Source organism: Salmo trutta, chromosome 4, assembly GCF_901001165.1.
Source record: "Salmo trutta chromosome 4, fSalTru1.1, whole genome shotgun sequence".
Taxonomy (NCBI): domain Eukaryota; kingdom Metazoa; phylum Chordata; class Actinopteri; order Salmoniformes; family Salmonidae; genus Salmo; species Salmo trutta.
Window position 1 is genome coordinate 60,967,741 of NC_042960.1, and position 27,333 is coordinate 60,995,073.

General features: G+C 43.6%; 1 protein-coding gene across 9 annotated transcripts in view; it reads right to left on the minus strand.

Moving 5' to 3' along the window:
• Nucleotides 1–24,601, minus strand: part of LOC115192769 (receptor-type tyrosine-protein phosphatase eta) — a 110,451-nt gene extending 85,850 nt beyond the window's left edge. For 7 of the 9 annotated variants that reach the window (XM_029751604.1, XM_029751608.1, XM_029751607.1 and 4 more), the window contains exon 1: nt 24,100–24,601. In XM_029751604.1, coding sequence (XP_029607464.1) covers nt 24,100–24,165 — 66 coding nt within the window. In that variant the 5' untranslated portion in view covers nt 24,166–24,601. The remainder of the gene's footprint in view (nt 1–24,099) is intronic. The other 2 variants (XM_029751609.1, XM_029751603.1) reach the window with 2 other exon arrangements.
• Nucleotides 24,602–27,333: the final 2,732 nt, after the last annotated feature.

A 27,333-nucleotide genomic window follows, 5' to 3' on the forward strand; every position in this document is an offset into this window, starting at 1 on the left:
CATTGTGCTGTTTATGACTTCAAGCCTATCAACTCCCGAGATTAGGCTGGTGTAAAAGATGTGAAATGGCTAGCTAGTTAGCGGGTACGTGGTAATAGCGTTTCAAACGTCACTCGCTCTGAGACTTGGAGTAGTTTTTTCCCTTCCTCTGCATGGGTAACGCTGCTTCAAGGGTGGCTGTTGTCGATGTGTTCCTGGTTCGAGCCCAGGTAGGAGCGAGGAGAGGGACAGAAGCTATACTGTTACACTGGCAATACTAAAGTGCCTATAAGACCATCCAATAATCAAAGGTATATGAAATACAAATCGTATAGAAAGAAATAGTCCTATAATTCCTATAATAACTACAACCTAAAACATCTTACCTGGGAATATTGAAGACTCATGTTAAAAGTAACCACCAGCTTTCATATGTTCTCATGTTCTGAGCAAGGAACTTAAACGTTAGCTTTTTTACATGGCACATATTGCACTTTTACTTTCTTCTCCAACACTTTGTTTTTGCATTATTTAAATCAAATTGAACATGTTTCATTATTTATTTGAGGCTAAATAGATTTTATTGATGTATTATATTAAGTTAAAATAAGTGTTCATTCAGTATTGTTGCAATTGTCATTATTACAAATAAATAAATAAATAGTCCGATTAATCGGTATATTTTTTGGGGGGTCCTCCAATAATCAGTATCGGTATCGAAAAATCATAATCGGTCGACCTCTAGTTTCCATACATGCTTCATTTTAAAACATTTATCTTAAAATGGAGTTGTTTAATCTAACTGCTTAACTATTTATTTGTACATGGAATTGTATTTATTTAGTTTTTACTAATGTTTTTCATATCTTTACAGGAAAATGCTACGGGCACTATCTGATGTGTGGAGACATTTCACTGTAGCTAATGTAGAAGGAAAAGCTGTGTACATTTGCAAAAACTGTGCCAAATCATATGTGAAGAATGCAACAAAGACGGAGAATCATCTGGCCAAGTGCATAAAGTTCCATCAGCGCTCACAACAAGCAACCTCTGACAAAAGTCCCTCTACTTCTATTCGAGGTGAAAATTATGAATCAGACACCTTATCGATAGCAACAGCTCATGATCCTCCTGGAATCAGATGTTTTTTTACTCAATGGAGGAACATAGTCAGAGAAATGCTGACGAATGTCTTGCTCGAGCTGTGTATGCAACTGGTTCACCTCTGATGCTCACAGGCAAGGTGTATTGGAAGAGATTTCTGAATGTTCTTCGCCCAGCATACACCCCTCCAACCAGACATGCTTTATCTACTAATTTGCTGGATGCAGAGTTCAACAGAGTTCAAGTGAAGGTCAAGCAAATCATAAAGAAAGCTGACTGTATTGCAATCATCTCTGATCGGTGGTCAAATGTTCATTGGCAAGGAATAATTAACTACATCATCTCCACCCTTCAAACAGTATTCTACAAGAGCACAGACACAAGGGACAACAGACACACCGGTCTCTACATTGCAGATGACCTGAAGACAGCCATCAATGACCTTGGACCACAGAAGGTATTTGCACTGATGACAGACAATGCTGTGAACATGAAGGCAGCTTGGTCTAAAGTGGAGGAGTTCTACTCTCACTGCCTGTGCTGCTCATGCATTGAATCTGCTCCTCAAGGACATCATGGCACTGAAAACAATGGATTCACTCTACAAGAGAGCCAAGAAAATGGTTAGGTATGTGAAGGGTTATCAAGTTATAGCAGCAATCTACCTCACCAAGCAAAGTGAGAAGAATAAGCGCACCACATTGAAGCTGCCCAGCAACACTCCCAGTGGGCAAGGAGTCTCTCCAAGAAATGGCCATATCACAGCCTGCCAATATGACCAGCCCCATCAAGAGGATCCTCCTGGATGACGTATTTTGGGAGAGAGTGGTAAGCAGCATGAAACTCCTGAAACCTATAGCAGTGGCAATTGCACAGATTGAGGGAGACAATGCCATCCTGTCTGATGTTCAGACTCTGCTTGCAGATGTAAGAGAAGAAATCCGTACTGCACTGCCCACTTCACTGTTGCTCCAATCAGAGGAAACTGCAGTTGTGAAATACATCAAAAACCATGACGACCTCTGCCTGAAGCCCATACACGCCGCAGCGTACATGTTGGACCCCAAGTACAGTTGAAGTCGGAAGTTTACATACACCTTAGCCAAAAACATTTCAACTCAGTTTTTCACAATTCCTGACATTTAATCCAAGTAAAAATTCCCTGGCTTACGTCAGTTAGGATCACTACTTTATTTTAAGAATGTGAAATCTCAGAACAATAGTTGAGAGAATTATTTATTTTAGCTTTTATTTCTTTCATCACATTCCCAGTGGGTCAGAAGTTTACATACAGTCAATTAATATTTGGTAGCATTGCCTTTAAATTGTTTAACTTTGGTCAAACATTTCGGTTAGCCTTCCACAAGCTTCCCACAATAAGTTGGGTGAATTTTGGCCATTCCTCCTGAAAGAGCTGGTGTAACTGAGTCAGGTTTGTAGGCCTCCTTCCTCGCCCAGGCTTTTTCAGTTCTGCCTACAAATGTTCTATAGGATTGAGGTCAGTGCTTTGTGATGGCCACTCCAATACCTTGACGTTGTTGTCCTTAAGCCATTTTGCCACAACTTTGGAATTATGCTTGGGGTCATTGTCCATTTGGAAGACCCATTTGCAACCAAGCTTTAACTTCCTGACTGATGTTTTGAGATGTTGCTTCAATATATCCACATACGTTTCCTACCTCATGATGCCATCTATTTTGTGAAGTACACCAAACATAACGATGGTCATAACGATGGCTTGCAAGCCTCCCCCTTTTTCCTCCAAACATAATGATGGTCATTATGGCCAAACAGTTCTATTTTTGTTTCAACAGACCAGAGGACATTTCTCCAAAAAGTATGATCTTCGTCCCCATGTGCAGTTGCAAACCGTAGTCTGGCTTTTTTATGGGGGTTTTTGAGCAGTGGCTTCTTCCTTGCTGAGCGGCCTTTTAGGTTATGTTGATATAGGACTCATTTTACTGTGGATATAGATACTTTTGTACCTGTTTCCTCCAGCATCTTCACAAGGTTCTTTGCTGATGTTCTGGGATTGATTTGCACTTTTCGCACCAAAGTACGTTCATCTCTAGAAGACAGAACGTGTCTCCTTTCTGAGCGGTATGATGGCTGCGTGGTCCCATGGTGTTTATACTTGCACACTATTGTTTGTATAGATGAACATTGTGTTTGGAAATTGCTCCCAATGATGAAGCAGACTCGTGGAGGTCTACAAAAATGTTTCTGAGGTCTTGGCTGATTTCTTTTAATTTTCCCATGATGTCAAGCAAAAGAGGCACTGAGTTTGAAGATAGGCCTTGAAATACATCCACAGGTACACCTCCAATTGACTCAAATGATGACAATTAGCCTATCAGAAGCTTCTAAAGCCATGACATCTTTTCCTGGAATTTTCCAAGCTGTTTAAAGGCACAGTCAACTTAGTGTATGTAAACTTCTGACCCACTGGAATTGTGATACAGGGAATTATAAGTGAAATTATCTGTCTGTAAACAATGGTTGGAAAAATGACTTGTGTCATGCACAAAGTAGACGTCCTAACTGACTTGCCAACAATAAATTTGTGGAGTGGTTGAAAAATGAGTTTTAATGACTCCAACCCAACTCCAACCTTCAACTCTATGCTGGCAAGAGCATCCTGTCTGGTGCAGAGATCAACAAGACCTATGGTGTCATCACTACCGTGTCTTGCCACCTTGGCCTGGATGAGGGCAAGATTCTTGGCAGTCTGGTGAGGTACACTTCCAAGCAAGGGCTTTGGGATAGAGATGCAATATGGCAGTCGTGCCAATATATCTCATCAGCCACCTGGTGGAAGGGACTTTGTGGATCTGAGGCTCTTTCCCCTGTTGCCTCCATCATCCTCCAGATCCCACCAACATCAGCTGCCTCAGAGCCCAACTGGTCCTTGTTTGGGAACACACACACCAAAGCACGCAACAGGCTGACCAATACAAGGGTTGAAGAATTGGTGGCCATCCGGGTAAATTTGAGCCATCCTCAACAAGGTTGGAAAGTGACAGTGAAGATGAGGTCTCAGAGTCTGATGTTCAAGAGGTGGACATTGAGGAGGTCCATGGAGAAGACATGGAAGCCTGAGAGGAAGACAACCAAAGCTTTAGTTTCTAGACTATCGTTTTACAGATGTATGTGGAAAAGGTTTTTGGAAAATGCGATGAATCATTGGGGATCATTCAATATTCCCTTTCTTTTGTTGTTCAGTGAAATCAGCCCATGTGAAGAGTCAACTCATTTAATTAAAGTTAAATTCATAACAAAATTGTTTTTTAACATTTTATTGGAAGGATTTAATCATTTGCAATTATGTCTACGGTAAAAGGTGTATGTTTCTGTCTCCATATGACATGGTAAATATATCCAATGCAAAAAACATCTACATTTGAATGTTATTAATATTAATTTGCATATATTTCTGTTAATTCCCATATATTCCTGTTAATTCCAAAGGGATGTTTCCACCTCTGAACATTCCCCAAAATGTGCAACCCTAGTTCACAGCACATGTATTATACAGGCTTGGAGCTTATAAATCTTACTATCTCTGTATGCCAGACTGTTTCTGGCAGTGTGTCTGCAGTGTTCAGGCAGACATTTTGTATCTGCCAAAAATGAATTGCACCCATGGTTTTTCTATGGTAGTCATACGTTGAAGGCCGATGGAGACGACAAAAAAGTGGATGGCCACGACTAGGTGATAGCATACCCATCTAACACTCCACAACAGCAATAGCATTTGCACCGTTTACAACCCAAATCCATTTTACAATGGTATATTTGAGACCACATTTACAACTTGAAAAGCATCATCTAACACCACAGTACGGATCGAAACGTTCTGAATCGATCGTTCTGTCTTTGTAGAAGATAAGGGTTTTAGGAGAACACTTTTTAACAGAAGAGCCAGAAAAGTTGTGTGTCACACCACGTTCCCCAGAGAGAGCTCAATGCACAGTCTGTTTGATGATTATGCATAAACAAATGTGCCTCTCTGTTGTGTTGAGTTTCCTGGACTCAGTGGACATGGCTGGTAGACGTGACAGAGGCGCTGTCAGTGGGATTGTTTTCCAGTTAGGGTTTAGCCAGTCACTACTTTGGCCCAAATTAGTCAATTAAAATGGAAAGTCCCTTATTGGTAATCTAATTGAAGTATTAAAAATAAAAGACAAGTTTTCCACCTTCAGTGGATTTCTAAAAACATAATTCCACTGTGACATTATAGGGTATTGTGTGTAGGCCAGTGACACAAAATCTCAATTTAATCTATTTAAAATGAAGGCTGTAACACAACAAAACATGGAAAAATTAAAGGGGTGTGAATTCTTTCTGAAGGTGCTGTAGCTGTGTGTTTTCCCCATCCCACCTCCTACTACACTAATGTCCCACACCTGTTATCGCGGCTCTGATCGGGAGCTATGGAAATCAGCTGGCTAGTATTTAGCGTCACAGCCTGGAGGTGCTGTACTATAGTACTGTAGTGTACTGTGTGGTAGAGTGCTGTGTTGAGATGCCTATCTGCCCTTAATGTATAACCATTTAGCACTGCTGCTTCCTGCTCAGGTTACTGGCCCAGCTGCAGCCCCAATCACACAAAGACAGCAGCCAGGCAGCCCAGCAAACAGCGGACAACAGGGTGTTTGTGTTTGTGACACCCGTGTCTATCGATACGATCAGCAGCTGTGCACCACAGCACCACACGTGGTCCCAGACAGGTCCTGACAGCAAACCACCACAGCACCACACGTGGTCCCAGACAGGTCCTGAGAGCAAACCACCACAGCACGACACGTGGTCCCAGACAGGTACTGAGAGCAAACCACCACAGCACCACACGTGGTCCCAGACAGGTCCTGACAGCAAACCACCACAGCACGACACGTGGTCCCAGACAGGTCCTGACAGCAAACCACCACAGCACCACACGTGGTCCCAGACAGGTCCTGAGAGCAAACCACCACAGCACCACACGTGGTCCCAGACAGGTACTGAGAGCAAACCACCACAGCACGACATGTGGTCCCAGACAGGTACTGAGAGCAAACCACCACAGCACCACACATGGTCCCAGACAGGTACTGAGAGCAAACCACCACAGCACGACACGTGGTCCCAGACAGGTACTGACAGCAAACCACCACAGCACCACACGTGGTCCCAGACAGGTCCTGACAGCAAACCACCACAGCACCACACGTGGTCCCAGACAGGTCCTGAGAGCAAACCACCACAGCACGACATGTGGTCCCAGACAGGTACTGAGAGCAAACCACCACAGCACGACACGTGGTCCCAGACAGGTACTGAGAGCAAACCACCACAGCACCACACATGGTCCCAGACAGGTACTGAGAGCGAATGACCACAGAAACAGAGTACCATATACAGTGGGGTGTGAAATTATTGACACACTTGATAAAGATGAGCAAAAATGCAAATACTATTTGGGAAGTTATGTTATTTAATACTTATACAATTGCTCAGAGAAATATTTTGTTTAACAAGAAATACTTTTTTCTGGAAAAAATTGACACCCGTTTTCAATTCCTTTCAATGCCTCACATTGCGAGGATAACGGCACTGAGCCTTTTTCTAAAATGTTTTATGAATTTGAGAATACATTGGGAGGCATCTTAGACCGTTCCTACATACAGAATCCTTCCAGATCCTTGATACCCTTAATCTGCACTTATGGACTGTCCTCTGAGACTGAGATGGCCATTGCAAAATGTTGATATTGAGGCCAATTAAAAATGTCTTTGTGGATTTTGATGTGTGCTCAGGGTTATTGTCTTGCTGGAAGATTCACTTGCGGTCAAGTTTCAGCCTCCTGGCAGAGACTGTAATGATTTTGTTTGGAGAAGTATGGGAGTCAGGCGCAGGACACAGGGATGAGTGCAAACAAACGTGTTTACTCAAAAAACACAATAAAACTTCTCCCACAGCAAAATAACAGGGTTGGGAGAAACACCTCCAACAACCACCAAACATGAACAATCACAGACAAGACAGAAAGGGAAGCCAGAGGGTTAAATAAGGAACATAATCAGGGAATTGAAAACAGGTGTGTATAATTAAGACAAAACCAAAGTAACAGGGAAACATAGATCGGTGGTGACTAGTAAGCCAGTGACGTCGACCGCCGAACGCCGCCTGAACAAGGAGAGGGGCCGACTTCGGCGGAAGTCGTGACAGAGACAACTAGGTTTTTGGCTAAAATGTCCTGGTACTTGGTAAAGTTCATGATGCCATTGACCTTAACAAGGGCCCCAGGACCAATGGAAGTAAAATAGCCCCATAACATCAAAGATCCATCAGCATATTTTAAAGTAGGTATGTTTTTTTCTTTCTGCTCATGCCTTCTAATTTTGACGACAAAACCCACCACTGGTGTGCGTGGCTAAAGAGCTCTATTTTTATGTCATCCAAGAAATGTAAATGTCTGGAGTTTGCTAAAAGGCATTGGCACTTGGATTGCAACCGGTGCTTTGGTCAGATGACATGAAAATGAAGCTCTTTGGCCACGCACACCAGTGGTGGGTTTGGTGTTGAAATGAGAACGTATGAGCAGAACCCCATACCTACTGTAAAATATGGCGATGTACACCCCTCATAAGCCATGAGTGATAGAGCTGACAGTAAGAGCTTTGAGTCAGTCAGTCAGAGTAGCTAGTCTCTCATTTCCATGTGGCTGTAGCACTGAGTATTTTGGTCAGGCCCGTTCAACATGTTTGGGGCGATTAACCTGGAAGTGGCCTGTCTGGGTTCTGTTGGGGATGGGGGAGGGGGAAGGCATTATTCCACAAAAGCACACTTGATACAGCCAATTGTGTGACAGCAGCACTTTTGACCCGCGATGGGCACAGGCATCTCTGCGCTGTCTGAGAGCAGGCTTAATACGTTCTGATTTCCTCAAGGCAGCACAGATAAAGGATAACATGTCAGTTGTATAAATTGCGTGCCACCAGACACGACTTCAAAGGTCTGTGTTAGTGTAAATGGAGAGAGGAATTGAACAGTGTTCTTGTGGCACAATTTGAAAACAAAGTACAGTAAAACATTTGCTCATAAGTCTTCTGTCCCCATCTGACCCTTAGCCGTGTGCATGCGTCTGTCCCCATCTGACCCTTAGCCGTGTGCATGCGTCTGTCCCCATCTGACCCTTAGCCGTGTGCATGCGTCTGTCCCCATCTGACCCTTAGCTGTGTGCATGCATCTGTCCCCATCTGACCATTAGCTGTGTGCATGCGTCTGTCCCCATCTGACCCTTAGCTGTGTGCATGCGTCTGTCCCCATCTGACCCTTAGCCGTGTGCATGCATCTGTCCCCATCTGACCCTTAGCTGTGTGCATGCATCTGTCCCCATCTGACCCTTAGCTGTGTGCATGCATCTGTCCCCATCTGACCCTTAGCCGTGTGCATGCGTCTGTCCCCATCTGACCCTTAGCTGTGTGCATGCATCTGTCCCCATCTGACCCTTAGCTGTGTGCATGCGTCTGTCCCCATCTGACCCTTAGCCGTGTGCATGCATCTGTCCCCATCTGACCCTTAGCTGTGTGCATGCGTCTGTCCCCATCTGACCCTTAGCCGTGTGCATGCATCTGTCCCCATCTGACCCTTAGCTGTGTGCATGCGTCTGTCCCCATCTGACCCTTAGCTGTGTGCATGCGTCTGTCCCCATCTGACCCTTAGCCGTGTGCATGCATCTGTCCCCATCTGACCCTTAGCTGTGTGCATGCGTCTGTCCCCATCTGACCCTTAGCTGTGTGCATGCGTCTGTCCCCATCTGACCCTTAGCTGTGTGCGTGCGCACAACCTTGCTTTTAGTCCAGGATTGGGCTTCATCTGTGTAGAGGAAACCACCCTTACATGTACAGTAGATGAGGCAGAATCTTGTACACTGCTACATACGTAACAACCTCTGGCCAGAGAGACGTCATGGTGGACTGACTGACGCCCACACAGACACAGACGAGGCTATCCATTTACCATTTTCCCACCATTAAAGAGTTTATGGGCAAAGAAGACATTTCTCTCACACACACACACACACACACACACACACACACACACACACACACACACACAGAGAGAGACACAGACGGGGCTATCCATTCCATGACAAACTCATGCAAAGCAATGTACTTTTCCCGGCTTTACTTGCTGATGGTTAAGCCGTGACTCAGCACGCAGCCTCTTTCCTAACTGTAGCTAATGTCTCACCACCCACACACAAGACTATTTGATCTGAAAGGCCATAACGATACTGCCATCTGAAATCCTTTCATGTATACAAATTACATGCAAAGTTCATTGTTATGAAATAAATGCAAATGTGAACACCTATCATTAGGCTGTTTTCTTGTTTGGTTGGGTGCTGGAAGTTACAATCAACACAAAGAAATGACTTCTGAAGATTGATGATTGATACTGGAACAGGTGAACCAGTTTAGTTCCCTGTTTGAATGTCAACTTCCCTTCTGCTTTTACTACATACATTTTCAGCATTTCAATATGAAAACACAATCTCTCACGTTGATCTATTATCATCTATCATGCCAGCAAGTCTCACAAACTTAAAACCCAAGATGGAAACGGTAAGAGAGAGGGGGGCACAGAGATGGAAACGGTAAGAGAGAGGGGGGCACAGAGATGGAAACTGTAGGAGAGAGGGGGGCACAGAGATGGAAACTGTAGGAGAGAGGGGGGCACAGAGATGGAAATGGTAGGAGAGAGGGGGGCACAGAGATGGAAACTGTAGGAGAGAGGGGGGCACAGAGATGGAAACGGTAGCAGAGAGGAGGCCACAGAGATGGAAACGGTAGCAGAGAGGAGGCCACAGAGATGGAAACGGTAGGAGAGAGGAGGGCACAGAGATGGAAACGGTAGGAGAGAGAGGGGCACAGAGATGGAAACGGTAGGAGAGAGGAGGGCACAGAGATGGAAACGGTAGGAGAGAGGAGGGCACAGAGATGGAAACGGTAGGAGAGAGGAGGGCACAGAGATGGAAACGGTAGGAGAGAGGAGGGCACAGAGATGGAAACGGTAGGAGAGAGGGAGGCACAGAGATGGAAACGGTAGGAGAGAGGAGGCCACAGAGATGGAAACGGCAGGAGAGAGGAGGCCACAGAGATGGTAAAGGTAGGAGAGAGGAGGCCACAGAGATGGAAACGGTAGGAGAGAGGAGGCCACAGAGATGGAAACGGTAGGAGAGAGGAGGCCACAGAGATGGAAACGGTAGGAGAGAGGGAGGCACAGAGATGGAAATGGTAGGAGAGAGGAGGCCACAGAGATGGAAACGGTAGGAGAGAGGGAGGCACAGAGATGGAAATGGTAGGAGAGAGGGAGGCACAGAGATGGAACCCTAGGGGCCAATGGGGAAACTGGATGCTCTTCAGATCCAATGTTAACCTATCAGTTTCATCACTCTCTCAGCTTTTTACATCCTTCCATTGGGCTCCCAGAAGGGAGCGAGTGCAACTATCCCGACCTGTACCTGTCACTACCTGTGTGGCTGCTTTAAGGAGAATTGCAGTCCTCCGCAAACTTCCTGTCAGCAAACAGATTCCTGGTCCCCCTCCCTGCAGGATGCTCGGGGATAGGAACAGACAGGACAACACAGAGTAGGAGAGAAGAGGGCACAGAGATGGAAACGGTATGAGAGAGGAGGGCACAGAGATGGAAACGGTATGAGAGAGGAGGGCACAGAGATGGAAACGGTAGGAGAGAGGAGGGCACAGAGATGGAAACGGTAGGAGAGAGGAGGGCACAGAGATGGAAACGGTAGGAGAGAGGAGGGCACAGAGATGGAAACGGTAGGAGAGAGGAGGGCACAGAGATGGAAACGGTAGGAGAGAGGAGGGCACAGAGATGGAAACGGTAGGAGAGAGGAGGGCACAGAGATGGAAACGGTAGGAGAGAGGAGGGCACAGAGATGGAAACGGTAGGAGAGAGGAGGGCACAGAGATGGAAACGGTAGGAGAGAGGAGGGCACAGAGATGGAAACGGTATGAGAGAGGAGGGCACAGAGATGGAAACGGTAGGAGAGAGGAGGGCACAGAGATGGAAACGGTAGGAGAGAGGAGGGCACAGAGATGGAAACGGTATGAGAGAGGAGGGCACAGAGATGGAAACGGTAGGAGAGAGGAGGGCACAGAGATGGAAACGGTAGGAGAGAGGAGGGCACAGAGATGGAAACGGTAGGAGAGAAGAGGGCACAGAGATGGAAACGGTATGAGAGAGGAGGGCACAGAGATGGAAACGGTAGGAGAGAGGAGGGCACAGAGATGGAAACGGTAGGAGAGAGGAGGGCACAGAGATGGAAACGGTAGGAGAGAGGAGGGCACAGAGATGGAAACGGTAGGAGAGAGGAGGGCACAGAGATGGAAACGGTAGGAAAGAGGGGGGGAAGGGAAGGATGAGAAAGTGAGGAAGAGAGTGATCAATGTAGTCAGTATGGAGGAAAACAGAATATACAAAGGGAGCAAAAGAGAGAGAAAGTGAGGGAAAGAGAGAGCATACAAATGAAAGCGAGCGAGCAAGAAGAATAACAAGAAAGAGATTATGTAAAATGTCTCCTCCCTCTTGACCTCTCGACCCCAGGGTCCTTTGAGCTGCCCTCCTCTGAGACACCTTATCTGTTCCCACCATCATTACCATCATCATCATCACCATCATCATCCCCACTATCATCCCCATCATCATTACCATCATCATCCCCATCATCATCCCACTCATTACCATAATCACCATCATCATCACCATCCCCATCTTCATCATCCCAATCATTACCATAATCACCAATATCATCACCATCATCATCACCATCATCATCACCATCATCATCATCACATCATCACCATCACCATTATCATCACCATCATCATCATCATTACCATCACCACACCATCATCATCACCACCATCATCACCATCATCATCCCCATGCTTAACATCATCATTACCATCATCATCCCCATCATTACCATCATTATCATCACCATCATCATCCCCCTCATTACCATCATCATCATCATCATCATTACCATCATCATCCCATCCTCATCCCCCTCATCATCCCACTCCTTACCATAATCATTACCATAATCACCAATATCATCACCATCATCATCATCATCACCATCATCATCATCATCACCATCATCATCATCTCTGCTAATAAGGGCTAGAGCTGCCGCTTTCAAGGGGCAGGACTCTAACACGGAAGCTTATAAGAAATTCCGTTATGCCCTCCGACAAACCATCAAACAGGCAAAGTGACAATACAGGACTAAGATCGAGTCGTATTACACTGGCTCTGACGCTCGTCGGATGTGGCAGGGCCTGCAAACCATTACAGACTACAAAGGGAAGCACAGCCAAGACCTGCCCAGTGACACGAGCCTACCGGACAAGGTAAACTACTTCTATGCTCGCTTTGAGGCAAATAACACTGGAGAGAGCACCAGCTGTTCCGGAAGACTGTGTGATCACGCTCTCCGCAGCCGATGTGAGTAAGACCTTTAAACAGGTCAACATTCTCAAGGCCGCAGGACCAGACGGATTACCAGGACGTGACCTTGCGAGCATTTGCTGACCAACTGGCAAGTGTTTTCACTGACATTTTCAACCTCTCCCTGTCCGAGTCTGTAATACCAACATGTTTTAAGCAGACCACCATAGTGCTTGTGCCCAAGAACACTAAAGTAACCTGCCTAAATGACTACCGACCCGTAGCACTCACGTCTGTAGCCATGAAATGCTTTGAAAGGCTGGTCATGGCTCACATCAACACCATCATCTCAGAAACCAGAGACCCACTGCAATTTCCATACCGCCCCAACAGATCCACATATGATGCAGTCTCTACTGCACTCCAAACTGCCCTTTCCCACCTGGACAAAAGGAACACCTATGTGAGAATGCTATTCATTGACTACAGCTCAGTGTTCGACATCATAGTGCCCTCAAAGCTCATCAATAAGCTAAGGACCCTGGGACTAAATACCTCCCTCTACAACTGGATCCTGGACTTCCTGATGGGCCGCCCCCAGGTGGTGAGGGTAGGTAACAACACATCCGCCACGCTGATACTCAACACAGGGGCCCCTCAGGGGTGCCTGCTCAACCCCCTCCTGTACTCTCTGTTCACTCATGACTGCACGGCCAAGCACGACTCCACCATCATTAAATTTGCCAATGACACAACAGTGGTAGGCCTGATCACCGACAACAACGAGACAGCTTACAGGGAGGAGGTCAGAGACCTGGCCGTGTGGTGCCAGAATAACAACCTCTCCCTCAACATGATCAAGACAAAGGAGATGATTGTGGACTACAGGAAAAGGAGGTTTGAGCACGCCCCCATTCTCATCAACAGGGCTGTAGTGGAGCAGGTTGAGAGCTTCAAGTTCCTTGGTGTCCACATCTCCAAAACACTAACATGGTCCAAGCACACCATGACAGTCGTGAAGTGGGCACGACAAAACCTATTCCCCCTCAGGAGACTGAAAAGATTTGGCATGTGTCCTCAGATCCTCAAAAGGTTTTACAGCTGAACCATTGAGAGCATCCTGACTGGTTTCATCACTGTCTGGTATGGCAACTGCTCGGCCTCCGACTGCAAGGCACTGCAGAGGGTAGTGCGAACGGCCCAGTACATCACTGGGGCCAAGCTTCCTGCCATCCAGGACCTCTATACTTTATGTCAGAGGAAGGCCCTAAAAATTGTCAAAGACTCCAGCCACCCTAGTCATAGACTGTTCTCTCTGCTACCACACGGCAAGCAGTACCGGAGCTCCAAGTCTAGGTCCAAACAGCTTCTACTCCCAAGGAAAATTACTCCTGAACATCTAGTCAAATTGCTACCCAGACAATTTGCATTGCCCAACCCCTCCCCCCCTCTCCTCTCCACACCACTGCCACGCTATGCTGTCATCTATGCATAGTCACTTTAATTAAAGCGGCTCTCTTTTAAGTGTTCTACTCCGCTAGCCAGCACCTCGTCTAAATAGGTGTGCGTTTCTTTCGCCTCTAATTAACTCTACCTACATGTACATACTACCTCAACTAAACGGTGCCCCGCACATTGACTCTCACCCCCCTGTATATATTGTTATTTACTGCTGCTCTTTAATTACTTGTTACTTTTATCTCTTATTCTTATCCATATTTAACTTTTATCTCTTATTCTTATCCACATTTAACTTTTATCTCTTATTCTTATCCATATTTAACTTTTATCTCTTATTCTTATCCATATTTAACTTTTATCTCTTATTCTTATCCATATTTAACTTTTATCTCTTATTCTTATCCACATTTAACTTTTATCTCTTATTCTTATCCATATTTAACTTTTATCTCTTATTCTTATCCATATTTAACTTTTATCTCTTATTCTTATCCATATTTAACTTTTATCTCTTATTCTTATCCATATTTAACTTTTATCTCTTATTCTTATCCACATTTAACTTTTACCCCTTATTCTTATCCACATTTAACTTTTATCTCTTATTCTTATCCGTATTTTTCGAAACTGCACTGTTGGTTAAGGGCTTGTAAGTAAGCATTTCACTGTAAGGTCTACACCTGTTGTATTTGGCGCATGTGACTAAAAAAACTTGATTTGATTTGATAATTCAGCCCTTTGGTGGCACTGTCAGACGCTGTTCTATCACACACACACACACACACACACACACACACACACACACACACACACACACACACACACACACACACACACACACTCCCACAGACACACACACAACCATGGTTAGCAGGACCAGAGAGCTATCAGCAGGTGTAGCGAAATGCTTGTGTTCCTAGCTCCAACAGTGCAGTAGTATCTAACTAAATGCTTGTGTTCCTAGCTCCAACAGTGCAGTAGTATCTAACTAAATGCTTGTGTTCCTAGCTCCAACAGTGCAGTAATATCTAACTAAATGCTTGTGTTCCTAGCTCCAACAGTGCAGTAGTATCTAACTAAATGCTTGTGTTCCTAGCTCCAACAGTGCAGTAGTATCTAACTAAATGCTTGTGTTCCTAGCTCCAACAGTGCAGTAGTATCTAACTAAATGCTTGTGTTCCTCGCTCCAACAGTGCAGTAGTATCTAACTAAATGCTTGTGTTCCTAGCTCCAACAGTGCAGCAGTATCTAACTAAATGCTTGTGTTCCTAGCTCCAACAGTGCAGCAGTATCTAACTAAATGCTTGTGTTCCTAGCTCCAACAGTGCAGTAGTATCTAACTAAATGCTTGTGTTCCTAGCTCCAACAGTGCAGTAGTATCTAACTAAATGCTTGTGTTCCTAGCTCCAACAGTGCAGTAGTATCTAACTAAATGCTTGTGTTCCTAGCTCCAACAGTGCAGTAATATCTAACTAAATGCTTGTGTTCCTAGCTCCAACAGTGCAGTAGTATCTAACTAAATGCTTGTGTTCCTAGCTCCAACAGTGCAGTAGTATCTAACTAAATGCTTGTGTTCCTAGCTCCAACAGTGCAGTAGAATCTAACTAAATGCTTGTGTTCCTAGCTCCAACAGTGCAGTAGTATCTAACTAAATGCTTGTGTTCCTAGCTCCAACAGTAGTATCTAACTAAATGCTTGTGTTCCTAGCTCCAACAGTAGTATCTAACTAAATGCTTGTGTTCCCAGCTCCAACAGTGCAGTAGTATCTAACTAAATGCTTGTGTTCCTAGCTCCAACAGTGCAGTAGTATCTAACTAAATGCTTGTGTTCCTAGCTCCAACAGTGCAGTAGTATCTGACAATATCAGTGAAGAATTCTGTTCAACAAACAACCCTATATCCAAAATGTTGTTGTTTAAAATAAAGCTTCCTTAATCTCTATAAATCCATTATCATACGGCCAATCACTATTCGCATGATCCACTTTGGAAAGAAACCGTACATTCCTGCCAGAGCTCTTTCACTCCTCTCAGCACTTCCATTTCTCCTTTTTCTACTACCCCTTCAAATAATTAGCATAAGGCAGACAGATTGTGTCAACTTCCCTTGTGATATCCACCCGTTAAATATTTTGCAGTTCCCCTCCTCTTCCTGTGTTACAGTAGCAGGGTTAAAAGTCTGTTTTGCAATTTTATTTATTTAACTAGCCAAGTCAGTTAAGAACAAATTCTTATTTTCAATGATGACCTAGGAACAGTGGGTTAACTGCCTGTTCAGGGGCAGAACGACAGATTTGTACCTTGTCAGCTCAGGGATTTGAACTTGCAACCTTTCAGTTACTAGACCAAAGCTGTAACCACTGCCGCCCCAAATGTACCATGGCCTGTTCCCATTACAGACCACTGTGTGTACTCTTCACAGAAGTTGGCAAGGTATCATTAAGGCATCACCTTACCACATCCCTTCCTCATCACCTTTAACCTTTTAGGCTGGGAGGAAACACCAAACCACAGTTTGTCACCCAAGCAACTTTTTATATGTAGCTTTTCAAATGCTGTGTCCTAACTACCGCACTATCACTTACAAGGTATAACATCAAATCACTGCGATATCAGTCTTACATGCTGACCAAACCGGACATGTCGCGTGCACGAGCGTCGCTAAATAAATGTATTCAATTATTGCACCCACATTACTCGCGCGCGCCAACGAGTGTCTGCGATGCCAAGGGCTAAAATAGAACTCCTTTCTATTTCTGACACAGATCACGCTGCAAGTCCTGCCTCTCCCATCTCCTCATTGGTTAAACCTACGTGGGTGATTGAAAGACGAACTGTTTTGCCGGTTGTCGTGGTAATACTATGAAAGTGTAGATGCCAATCACCATATAAATTCAAAGATGAAAAAGCCTGGAAGGAGGAGAGATGACTAGAAACGATTCGGTTGACTGTTTTATGTGTGGATTAATTGTTGGAGTATAGGACCTTGTGCATTTCAGGTAAAATAACAACTCAATGTTTATATCCCTGGACAAATTAGCTAGCAACAGCAAGCTAGCTAAATAGGACAAATTAGCAAGCAAGTGCAAGCTAACTGCCATATATGTTTAATGCTTTTCAACCTGTCCCCAAATGAATGTCATTGGTTCAGAGTTAGTTTTGATATTTTAACCTGCGTGTCATGATCGCGTTTGGTGTGGGGGGACAAAATAAATGTAAGCACGATAACGCACGATGGCGCACGCGCGCAGCCGGTTTGGGTTCCGTGTTATACCACAGTAGCTACCAGTAAAAAAACCTATGTAATTATCCCGTAATAAGATAGTCGATAAATGCAGTTTATGGAATCCTAAAGGTACTATAGTTTAACATGATATGCCAATGTAAAGTGTTAACCATGACTCTCTGTCATCTCTACCTGAAGTGTTACTCCTGTAGTCTATACATTATAAATGAGAACTTGTCGGGATACCAGCACAGCACTCTGACTCAGTCAAACACACACACACACACACACACACACACACACACACACACACACACACACACACACACACACACACACACACACACACACACACACACACACACACACACACACACACACACACACCAGTGGCAGTCAGTGCCACTCACGATTAGGGAGGACCATTTATTTTATGTGCATGGCCTTATTTCTAGTACAGCATATAGGATAACTGTCATTGAATGTATTCCATTCACCCAGCTCACTAAAACAATGATAGGTTTAGGCTACAACATGATACTCGAATTTGCCCTGTACCCCTCATGAGGTTGCTACAACCTAGCCTCTGAATTAAAGTTTACAATGTAGGTGCACACACAGACAGTGACACATTCAATACCACCTTGCACACTCTTGCCTGCATCTAGCTGATCTAAGGTGTAATCATCAGTCCAACAGTTGAAACAACCTAGCCTACAAAAATACTTTTATAACGAAGGTGTACAGGTTGAGAGACAAATGAAAGTAATCAAAGTTACAGACAGTAACCACATTTCCATCCACACCTTTTATGCGAGTAAGGTTATACAGTATAAAAAAACATCACAACAGCTGTGATGGAAACTGGAAGTTTTGTTACAATTTTATAAATGTAGACAGATCATTTGTTTGCTCGACATGGTGGGGACTTTTTGTGTCTGTAAAATAAATGATGCGTGAAATGGAGGTGGAAACACCTTTATGTGCAAATATTGATATAATAACCATCATATTGAAGTAAACTTGGGAGTCATGTGATCATATGTTGTGTGGTCCTACCACTATGACTTGGGAAAGCATGCAGTTTATTAGACTACAGATTAAATCAATGATGATGAACTTCACTGGGTGGTGAATGTGCAAGGTGATGAGCTTGATGCTCCTTTCCAATAAATATTTTCGCTCTTAACCATAATAATCTCATCATGTAGACTAGCCTACCAGCACAGCCTATCTGCACTGTATAGGCAAGCTGTTAGCTGGAGCGCAGGAGCTGTCTGTGACCAGAAGCAAAAACCTCTACAATTAAGCCAAACCTCCACACCATAACTGCTAACCGCTACACAGCCTACATCATTGTCACCATATTAATGTTATAGTAAACAAACTAGATCTAACGGGTTAGTAAACCCACAATCCAATCCATGTGTACAATCACGCAGTACAGTGCAAGCAGTTTAAATCAAATCAAATTGTATTAGTCACATGCGTCGAATACAACAGGTGTAGACCTTACAGTGAAATGCTTACTGACGAGCCCCCAACCAACAACGCAGTTTCAAAAAATACGGACAAGAATAAGAGATAAAAGTAACAAGTAATTAAAGAGCAGCAGTAAAACAACAATAGCAAGACTATATACAGGGGGGTACCGGTACAGAGTCAATGTGGAGACTATATACAGGGGGGTACCGGTACAGAGTCAATGTGGAGACTATATACAGGGGGGTACCGGTACAGAGTCAATGTGGAGACTATATACAGGGGGGTACCGGTACAGAGTCAATGTGGAGACTATATACAGGGGGGTACCGGTACAGAGTCAATGTGCGGGGGCACCGGTTAGTTGTGGTAGTATGTACATGTAGATAGAGTTATTGAAGTGACTATGCATAGATGATAACAACAGAGAGTAGCAGCAATGTAAAGACGGGGGGCAATGCAAATAGTCTGGGTAGCCATCTGATTAGATGGAGAACAGGTAGAAGCTTCTTGGGCCTAGACTCCAGTACCACTTGCCATGCGGTAGCAGAGATAACAGTCTATGACTAGGGTGGCTGAAGTCTTTGACAATTTAAAGGGCCTTACTCTGACACAGCCTGGTATAGAGGTCCTGGATGACAGGCAGCTTAGCCCCAGTGATGTACTGGGCCATACGCACTACCCTCTGTAGTGCCTTGTGGTCGGAGGCAGAGCAATTGCCATATTAGGCAGTACATTTTACATTTTTACATTTTAGTCATTTAGCAGGCGCTCTTATCCAGAGCGACTTACAGTAGTGAATGCATACATTTAATTTCATACATTTTTTTTCCCCACACTGGTCCCCCGTGGGAATCAAACCCACAACCCTGGCGTTGCAAACACCATGCTCTACCAACTGAGCCACACGGGTGATGCAACCAGACAGGATGCTCTGGATGGTGCAGCTGTAGAACCTTTTGAGGATCTGAGGACCCATGCCAAATTTTTTCAGTCTCATGAGGGGGAATAATTTTTGTCGTGCCCTCTTCACGACTGTCTTGGTGTGCTTGGCCCATGTTAGTTTGTTGGTAATGTGGACACCAAGGAACTTGAAGCTCTCAACCTGCTCCACTGCAGCCCCATTGATGAGAATGGGGGCGTGCTCGGTCCTCCTTTTCCTGTAGTCCACAATCATCTCCTTTGTCTTGATCACGTTGAGGGAGAGGTTGTTATTCTGGCACCACACGGCCAGGTCTCTGACCTTCTCCCTATAGGCTGTCTTGTCGTTGTCTGTGATCAGGCCTACCACTGCTGTGTCATCGGAAAATTAAATGATGGCGTTGGAGTCGTGCCAGGCCGTGCAGTCATGAGTGAACAGGGAGTACATGAGGGGGCTGAGCACGCACCCCTGAGGGGCCCCTGTGTTGAGGATCAGCGTGGCGGATGTGTTGTTACCTACCCTCACCACCTGGGGGCGGCCCATCAGGAAGTCCAGCATCCAGTTGCAGAGGGAGGTATTTAGTCCCAGGGTCCTTAGCTTATTGATGAGCTTTGAGGGCACTATGGTGTCGAACGCTGAGCTGTAGTCAATGAATAGCATTCTCATATAGGTGTTCCTTTTTTCCAGGTGAGAAAGGGCAGTGTGGAGTGCAGTAGAGACTGCATCATCTGTGGATCTGTTGGGGCGGTATGCAAATTGCAGTGGGTCTAGGGTTTCTGGGATGATGGTGTTGATGTGAGCCATGACCAGCCTTTCAAAGCACTTCATGACTACAGACGTGAGTGCTACGGGTCGGTAGTCATTTAGGCAGGTTACCTTAGTGTTCTTGGGCACAAGCACTATGGTGGTCTGCTTAAAACATGTTGGTATTACAGACTTGGACAGGGAGAGGTTGAAAATGTCAGTGAAGACACTTGCCATTTGGTCAGTATATGCTCGCAGTACACGTCCTGGTAATCCGTCTGGCCCTGCGGCCTTGAGAATGTTGACCTGTTTTAAAGGTCTTACTCACATCGGCTGCGGAGAGCGTGATCACACAGTGTTCCGGAACAGCTGGTGCTCTCATGCATGTTTCAGTGTTATTTGCCTCAAAGCGAGCATAGAAGTAATTTTGCTCATCCGGTAGGCTCATGTCACTGGGCAGATCTTGCCTGTGCTTCCCTTTGTAGTCTGTAATGGTTTGCAAGCCCTGCCACATCCGACGAGCGTCAGAGCCAGTGTAGTATGATTCGATCTTAGTCCCGTGTTGACGCTTTTCCTGTTTGATGGTTCATTGGAGGCTTAGCGGTTACACCGGCGGGCCCCGGTGGAAATAAATGAATACTTCCGAAAGCTTACCTTGACTTGGAAGAGTTGCAGTGTTGGGTGCCTTAACCAGCTAACATAAATGCATTCCTCTCTGTTTGAGTCAGGTTGCTTAATAGGCTAAATTAGCTGCCTTAAATAAGTAAGTGAAAGGTAAACTAAGAAGAAAATGATATGCAATGAAATATAGCTCTCTTTATCTCTCTCTTTTCTTTGCTGCTTCTCCTTAATTTTTGAAGAAATGTATTTGTTCAAAACTGTTCAACTATTGTCTTTCTCTCTCTTTGAGTCAACTACTGAGCACACTTTATGAACGACAATGCTATCTAGTTGTAGCTTATTCTTTCCATAATAGATCCATTCTCTGATCCTTTGATTGGACAAGATGTTAGTTCATACTGCAAGATAGGGTTGGGTGGTATCCAGATGTCCATACAGTGCCTTGTAAAAGTATTAACCCCCTTACTTTTTTCTATTTTGTTGCATTTCAATCTGTAATATAAATAGATTTTTATTTGGATTTCATGTAATGGATTTATACAAAATAGTCCAAATTAGTGAAGTGAAATGAAAAAAATAACTTGTTTCAAACAATAAAAAAAAAGTAAAACGTCAGGGGTGCGTGCATATGTATTCACCCCATTTGCTATGAAGCCCTAAATAAGATCTGGTGCAACCAATTACCTTCAGAAGTCACATAATTAATTAAATAAAGTCCACCTGTGTGCAATCTAAGTGTCACATGATCTGTCACATGATCTAAGTATTTAACTTAAAACTTATAAGATATATAGCTGGGAAACATTAGTGAATTTAATACAAGTGTAACTTGATCACCTTACTTAAGTTGCACTGCAGAGATGACTCACCTCACCAAGCTCCCATTTTGCTCTTTGTGCTTCTTTGTAAACAAACACATGTGCTCAAACCGCTGTTTTGGGAAACTAGTACTGGTAAGCTTCATAATGAAAAATTATCTAATGGGCGAAATGATGAACACGATCTGCTTTATCTATTACCTAGTGTGCAAGTTGACTGCATGTATTTATTTTAAAAGTACTACTATTTAAAGCCCAAAAAACATCACTTACCAGAATGCTAACAAAATGCTAACAAGTATTAAGGTATTCTCATAGAGAATGCTAACTAAATGCTAACGAGCACATTGCAAACATTTTGTACAGTTTCTGACCTAAACTATAAAAGTATAAAAGTAACTGAAAAATGCAACTCACAGTTTGCTGCATGCACAAAATGAAATTTAACCAGGAGGGGATTCTCTGCTATTACAAAGCTCATGCTTGATTTTGGAAGTCACTAACCACTTAGCTAGATAGCGAACTAGCAACTAAATTAGCAAACCAAATGCACAACTGCAGGGCATTTAGTAAATTTTAGACAGTTAACGTAATAGTTATACGATACCTAGCTGGCAAACATTTAGCTGTGAATTCCACACTATACTTAGATCACCTCGCGCGTGACAGTGAGTGACTCACAAGGCTCTGGTCTCTCATGGTTGTGTGCTTGCGAACAAACACCACGTGACACATGACTGGGGACTACCATAGGCTATATGGTAATGTGACAGCTCAAAATGAAGAATGCAATGTTCTTTATCCCCTAACGTATTGCACAAGTTGACTGCAGGTATTTACTTAAAAAGTATCTACAAATATTCAAATGTAGAAAACAAAACGTTAAATAAATAGTTTCAGCAGTATTGACGGTATTGAAAAACCATCCTGTGGCTTTTTCCAAATTTGCCAGTATACCAAGCCTACTGCAAGCGCTCTGATAGGTTGGAGGACAGACTCCGGAAGTTGTTAGAATTACTGTGTAAATCTAGGGAAGGGAGTGAGAACCATGAGCCTCCTAGGTTTTGTATTGATGTCAATGTACCCAGAGGAGTACGGAAAATAGTCCTCCGGCTATACATTGGTACTACCCTAGAGGGTACTGTTGAGGCTACTGTAGACCTTCATTGCAAAACAGTGTGTTTTAATCATATATATGTTGGCATGAATATATTTAGTATAGTTTTATCTAAAAAGGATCACTTTAATAATGTTTCACCATTTTTTTTAAAAGAAATTCACTGAGTAGGAAGGTCCTCCTCTTCCTCCTCTGAAGAGCCTCTACTGACACACACACACTAACACACACACACACACACACACACACACACACACACACACACACACACACACACACACACACACACACACACACACACACACACACAACACTAACACATTCACTAACACACATCCACAGTCCTCATTCCATTCCTGAACCCTTAGTGTTGGACTCACACATATTCACATACAAGTCTCACTCTCACTCTCCATAAAGACCAGTTGGAGAGCCGTGGACCAATCTAGTCAGATACCATTCTGAGTTGGCCATTAAAATACCCTAGGCAACAGGTGGTGACTCCATGAGAAATCCGAAAATATTGTCAAATAGCTTAAAGAGAACCCTAAGAATAGAACAAATAATAATAGGCCTCAAGAACAAATACCAGAGTAGGCATTTTTGCATTTCCTGTATGAAATCATTTGTAAAAAAAAAAAAAGAAAAAAAAAAGAAACATGAACAATGACAATCTGTCACATTAGAAAACTAAATGCAGAAAATCCTGGTACTGCATACCAATAAATAGCTTGATATTGTTTAAACTAAAGGTCCGTGTAATAACTACTTAGTGACATGAATTGCCTCCAATACTAACAAGACCTTATTCATCGCACAATAGAAACACTGCCATAAACTGAATTAATTATGCAACCGTTCCAATTGAACGACCAACAATGGATTTGACAGAAAATCGGAAATAAATCCATTATTATTACTATTCAATTAGTTTATAAATTCATGGCTACATACTTTCTATACAGACTAGTAAATAGCCTACGTCCGTGAAATTGTGCATCCACCTGCTAACATAGAGCCGACAAAATAACAGTTAGCCTACCTGGTGCGACTGGTGCAGTGTTCGGCATCTTCATATATGACACAGTATTGTGGCTTTTAGAAAGACCTAAACACACATTTTCAAGATGTTCTTTGGTCAAATATAAATCAATCACTTACTTTGAGAAACAGATATAGGACAATAGACGTCCTGAGAAGAACACCGAAGCACGATAGTCTGCTCATGATGCCGGACAGTTATGAAAAACTTCACACGCGTTTCTTGCCGTTGCGCACTTGCATTTTCTAAACTTTCCTTTTCTTGAAAAAAAATCACCTTTACTTTTGATTCTATGTGCTGAGCCTTGTCGCTGGTGTGGTCCTGTTAACAGTTCCGATCGCCAAATGAGCAGTGTTGTATAGGAAGAAGTCACTTTTCTGTGTCGCAAGTAACGGGGTGGAGCGGTAGCCAGTGGCGACACTTTCAGAAGTTAAAGTTCTGTGCATGCCTGTAGCTTCCAGTCAGCTTGGCTACGCGCCTCCCTCTCTTTCGGTCTCTGTCAATGTTCTCTGCCGTCATTTCATCGATGCTGTTGCTAAAGTTACCGCATCCTTTTCCTCTGCGAGGACTTTGGGGTGGGAGTCTGTCATTCAGAAATGTAGCCATCCCACATTCTTACCATGACTCCATGAGAGAGGGTTAATGAATGCATCCATAGGGTCACGCAACAATACCAAGCACAGCTAAGGCAAATGTTTATCGAAACAAAAATCAATACCTTCTGTAAAAAACAATCTGAGTGGACATAAAAAGTCCTATGTCCACATACACTGAACAAACATAGAAACGCAATATTTAAAGTGTTGGTTCAATGTTTCATGAGCTGAAATAAAATATCCCACACATTTTCAATATGCACAAAAAGCTTATTTCTCTAAAATGTTGTGCACAATTTTGTTTACATCCCTGTTAGTGAGCATTTCTCCTTTGCCCAGATATTCCACCCACCTGAGAGGTGTGGAATGTCAAGAAGCTGATTAAACAGCATGATCATTACACAGGTGCACCTTGTGCTGGGGACAATAAAAGGCCATATTTTAAAATGTACAGTTTTGTCACACAACACTATGCCACAGATGTCCCAAGTTTTGCGAGAGCGGGCAATTGGCATGCTGACTGCAGGAATGTCTACCAGAGCTGTTGCCAGAGAACGGAATGTTCATTTTTCTACTATAAGCCACCTCCAACGTCGTTTTAGAGAATTTGGCAGTACATCCAACCGGCCTCACAACCTTAGACCAGGTGTATGGCGTCCTGTGGGTGAGCAGTTTGCTGATAGCAATTTGAATGCACAAAAATACTGTGACGTGATCCTGAGGCCCACTGTGAGTCCCATCTTTTTTAAGGTATCTGTGACCAACAGATGCATATATGTATTCCCAGTCTTGTGAAATCCATAGATTATGGCCTGATGAATTTATTTCAATTGACTGATCTCCTCACATGACCTGTAATTTAGTAAAATCTTTGAAACTGTTGCATGTTGCATTCATATTTTTGTTCAGTATAAATAATACCAATGTGATTTCTATTGTGTAAACCCTATCCAGAACATACAACGGTCATGCTTACGTTAGACACCCTACCAACAAATCCCTAACACCCTCATCTATGTCCATGGAGGTATTCAGTAATCTCCCTTGCTTAATGTATCTGAATTCCGTTGATGATTACATGTTGAGGGACTATTTTATGCACCACTTGTGTTTGACAACTGAACTGCCAACTCTGTCACTGGTCTCCCCTCATTCTGTGTCCCGGTCATCCTCTGACAGACAGACATCTGCTTCTCAGAACAGCTTGATTGAACGTGGTTAAAAGAAACTCAGTTTGAAGTGACATTGAGTTGATTTTGCCATGCTATTTGGAATTTGTGTGTGAGTGCATTTGTGTGTGTCTGTTTGCAGGACCAAGCCTCCTCATCTCCTCATGATGAGCTCATCTTCTTCCTGACTGAATGGATGGATGCATCACAGTGACCGCTGTCCACCAGGACATCTGAGTAAGTTCCATCATTCCCCCCAGATCAGTACTGCCCTCTGTCTCTGTCTCTCTCTGCGTCTTTCTCTGTCTCGCTCTCTCTCTCTCTCTGTCTCTCTCTCGTTCTCTTTCTGAATCTTTGCGTCTCTCTCTGTGTCGCTCTTTTTCTCTTTTCACATGTTTCCCTCTCGCTCGCTCGCTCCCTCCCTCCCTCCCTTTCTTCACACCAGGGGAGAATGACTTCCCCTTGTCATTGAAGCCACTGAAGTTCAAGGCCGTACTGCAGGCCCATTGTTTGCAGAAAACAGGTTCCCCATTATAGTAAATGGAAAAATTGTAATCTTCATGGTCAATCTTTGTGTAAATAAAAATGTTTTTGTCATAAGCGTCGTAAGGATTGGACCAAGGCGCAGCGGGTAAAGTGCTCATCTTCTTAATTTATTAGAAATAACACTTAAACAAAAGAAACAAACGACGAAACAGTCCCATAACAGACTTTACAGGAAATAACCACCCACAAAACACAAGTGAAACAAACCTCAACTAAATATGGCCTCCAATTAGAGACAATGACAACCAGCTGCCTCTAATTGGAGGTCCTACCAAAAACCCAACATAGAAATAGAAAAATAGATTTAAAAATAGAAATAGAAAACATAGAACCTAAACCAAAAACACCAAAACACACAAAACAAACACCCCCTGCCACGCCCTGACCAAACTACAATGACAAATAACCCCTTTTACTGGTCAGGACGTGACAGTTTTAGAAGACAATTATGATACCAGTAATTGCTTCTAATACACCAGATGCATGTCCTTGAACCGATTATTTTAAAATCGCACACAGTATGTGCAGTATCCTGGTCGGTCTTCAACTTGAGTTACAACTTCAGAGGGGCCAGCACTGAACTAGTCTGCAACATCACTTCCTGGAGTAGCTCAAACTGCACATGTTATGTCTCCATGAAATGCCATCTTAACCGACTTCATTTGACTTCAATGCTCTATTGAGTCTTCACACAGGAAGGAATGGTGTCATGTGATTGATGCCTGGGCCATTAATACATACAGTCGTTGCTTCAGACAGTCAAATTATTGCTTGACAGTTGTGAATTTATGGGCTAAGCATACACATTCATTCTATTTCTGTTGTGCAGATAGCCAAGTCAACAGACTAATAAGCCTACATAGCTGTGTTTTCTGGACTACAGTTGAGAGCAGTGGCGGACGGTGCCTTTTAAGATGAGGGAGGACGATTTAATTTTTTTTCATTAGCATGTCCTTATTTCTATTACAGCATATTGGATGACAGTCATTCATATTCCATTCACCCAGTTCAAAGTAACAGCGATAGGTTTAGGCTACTACAT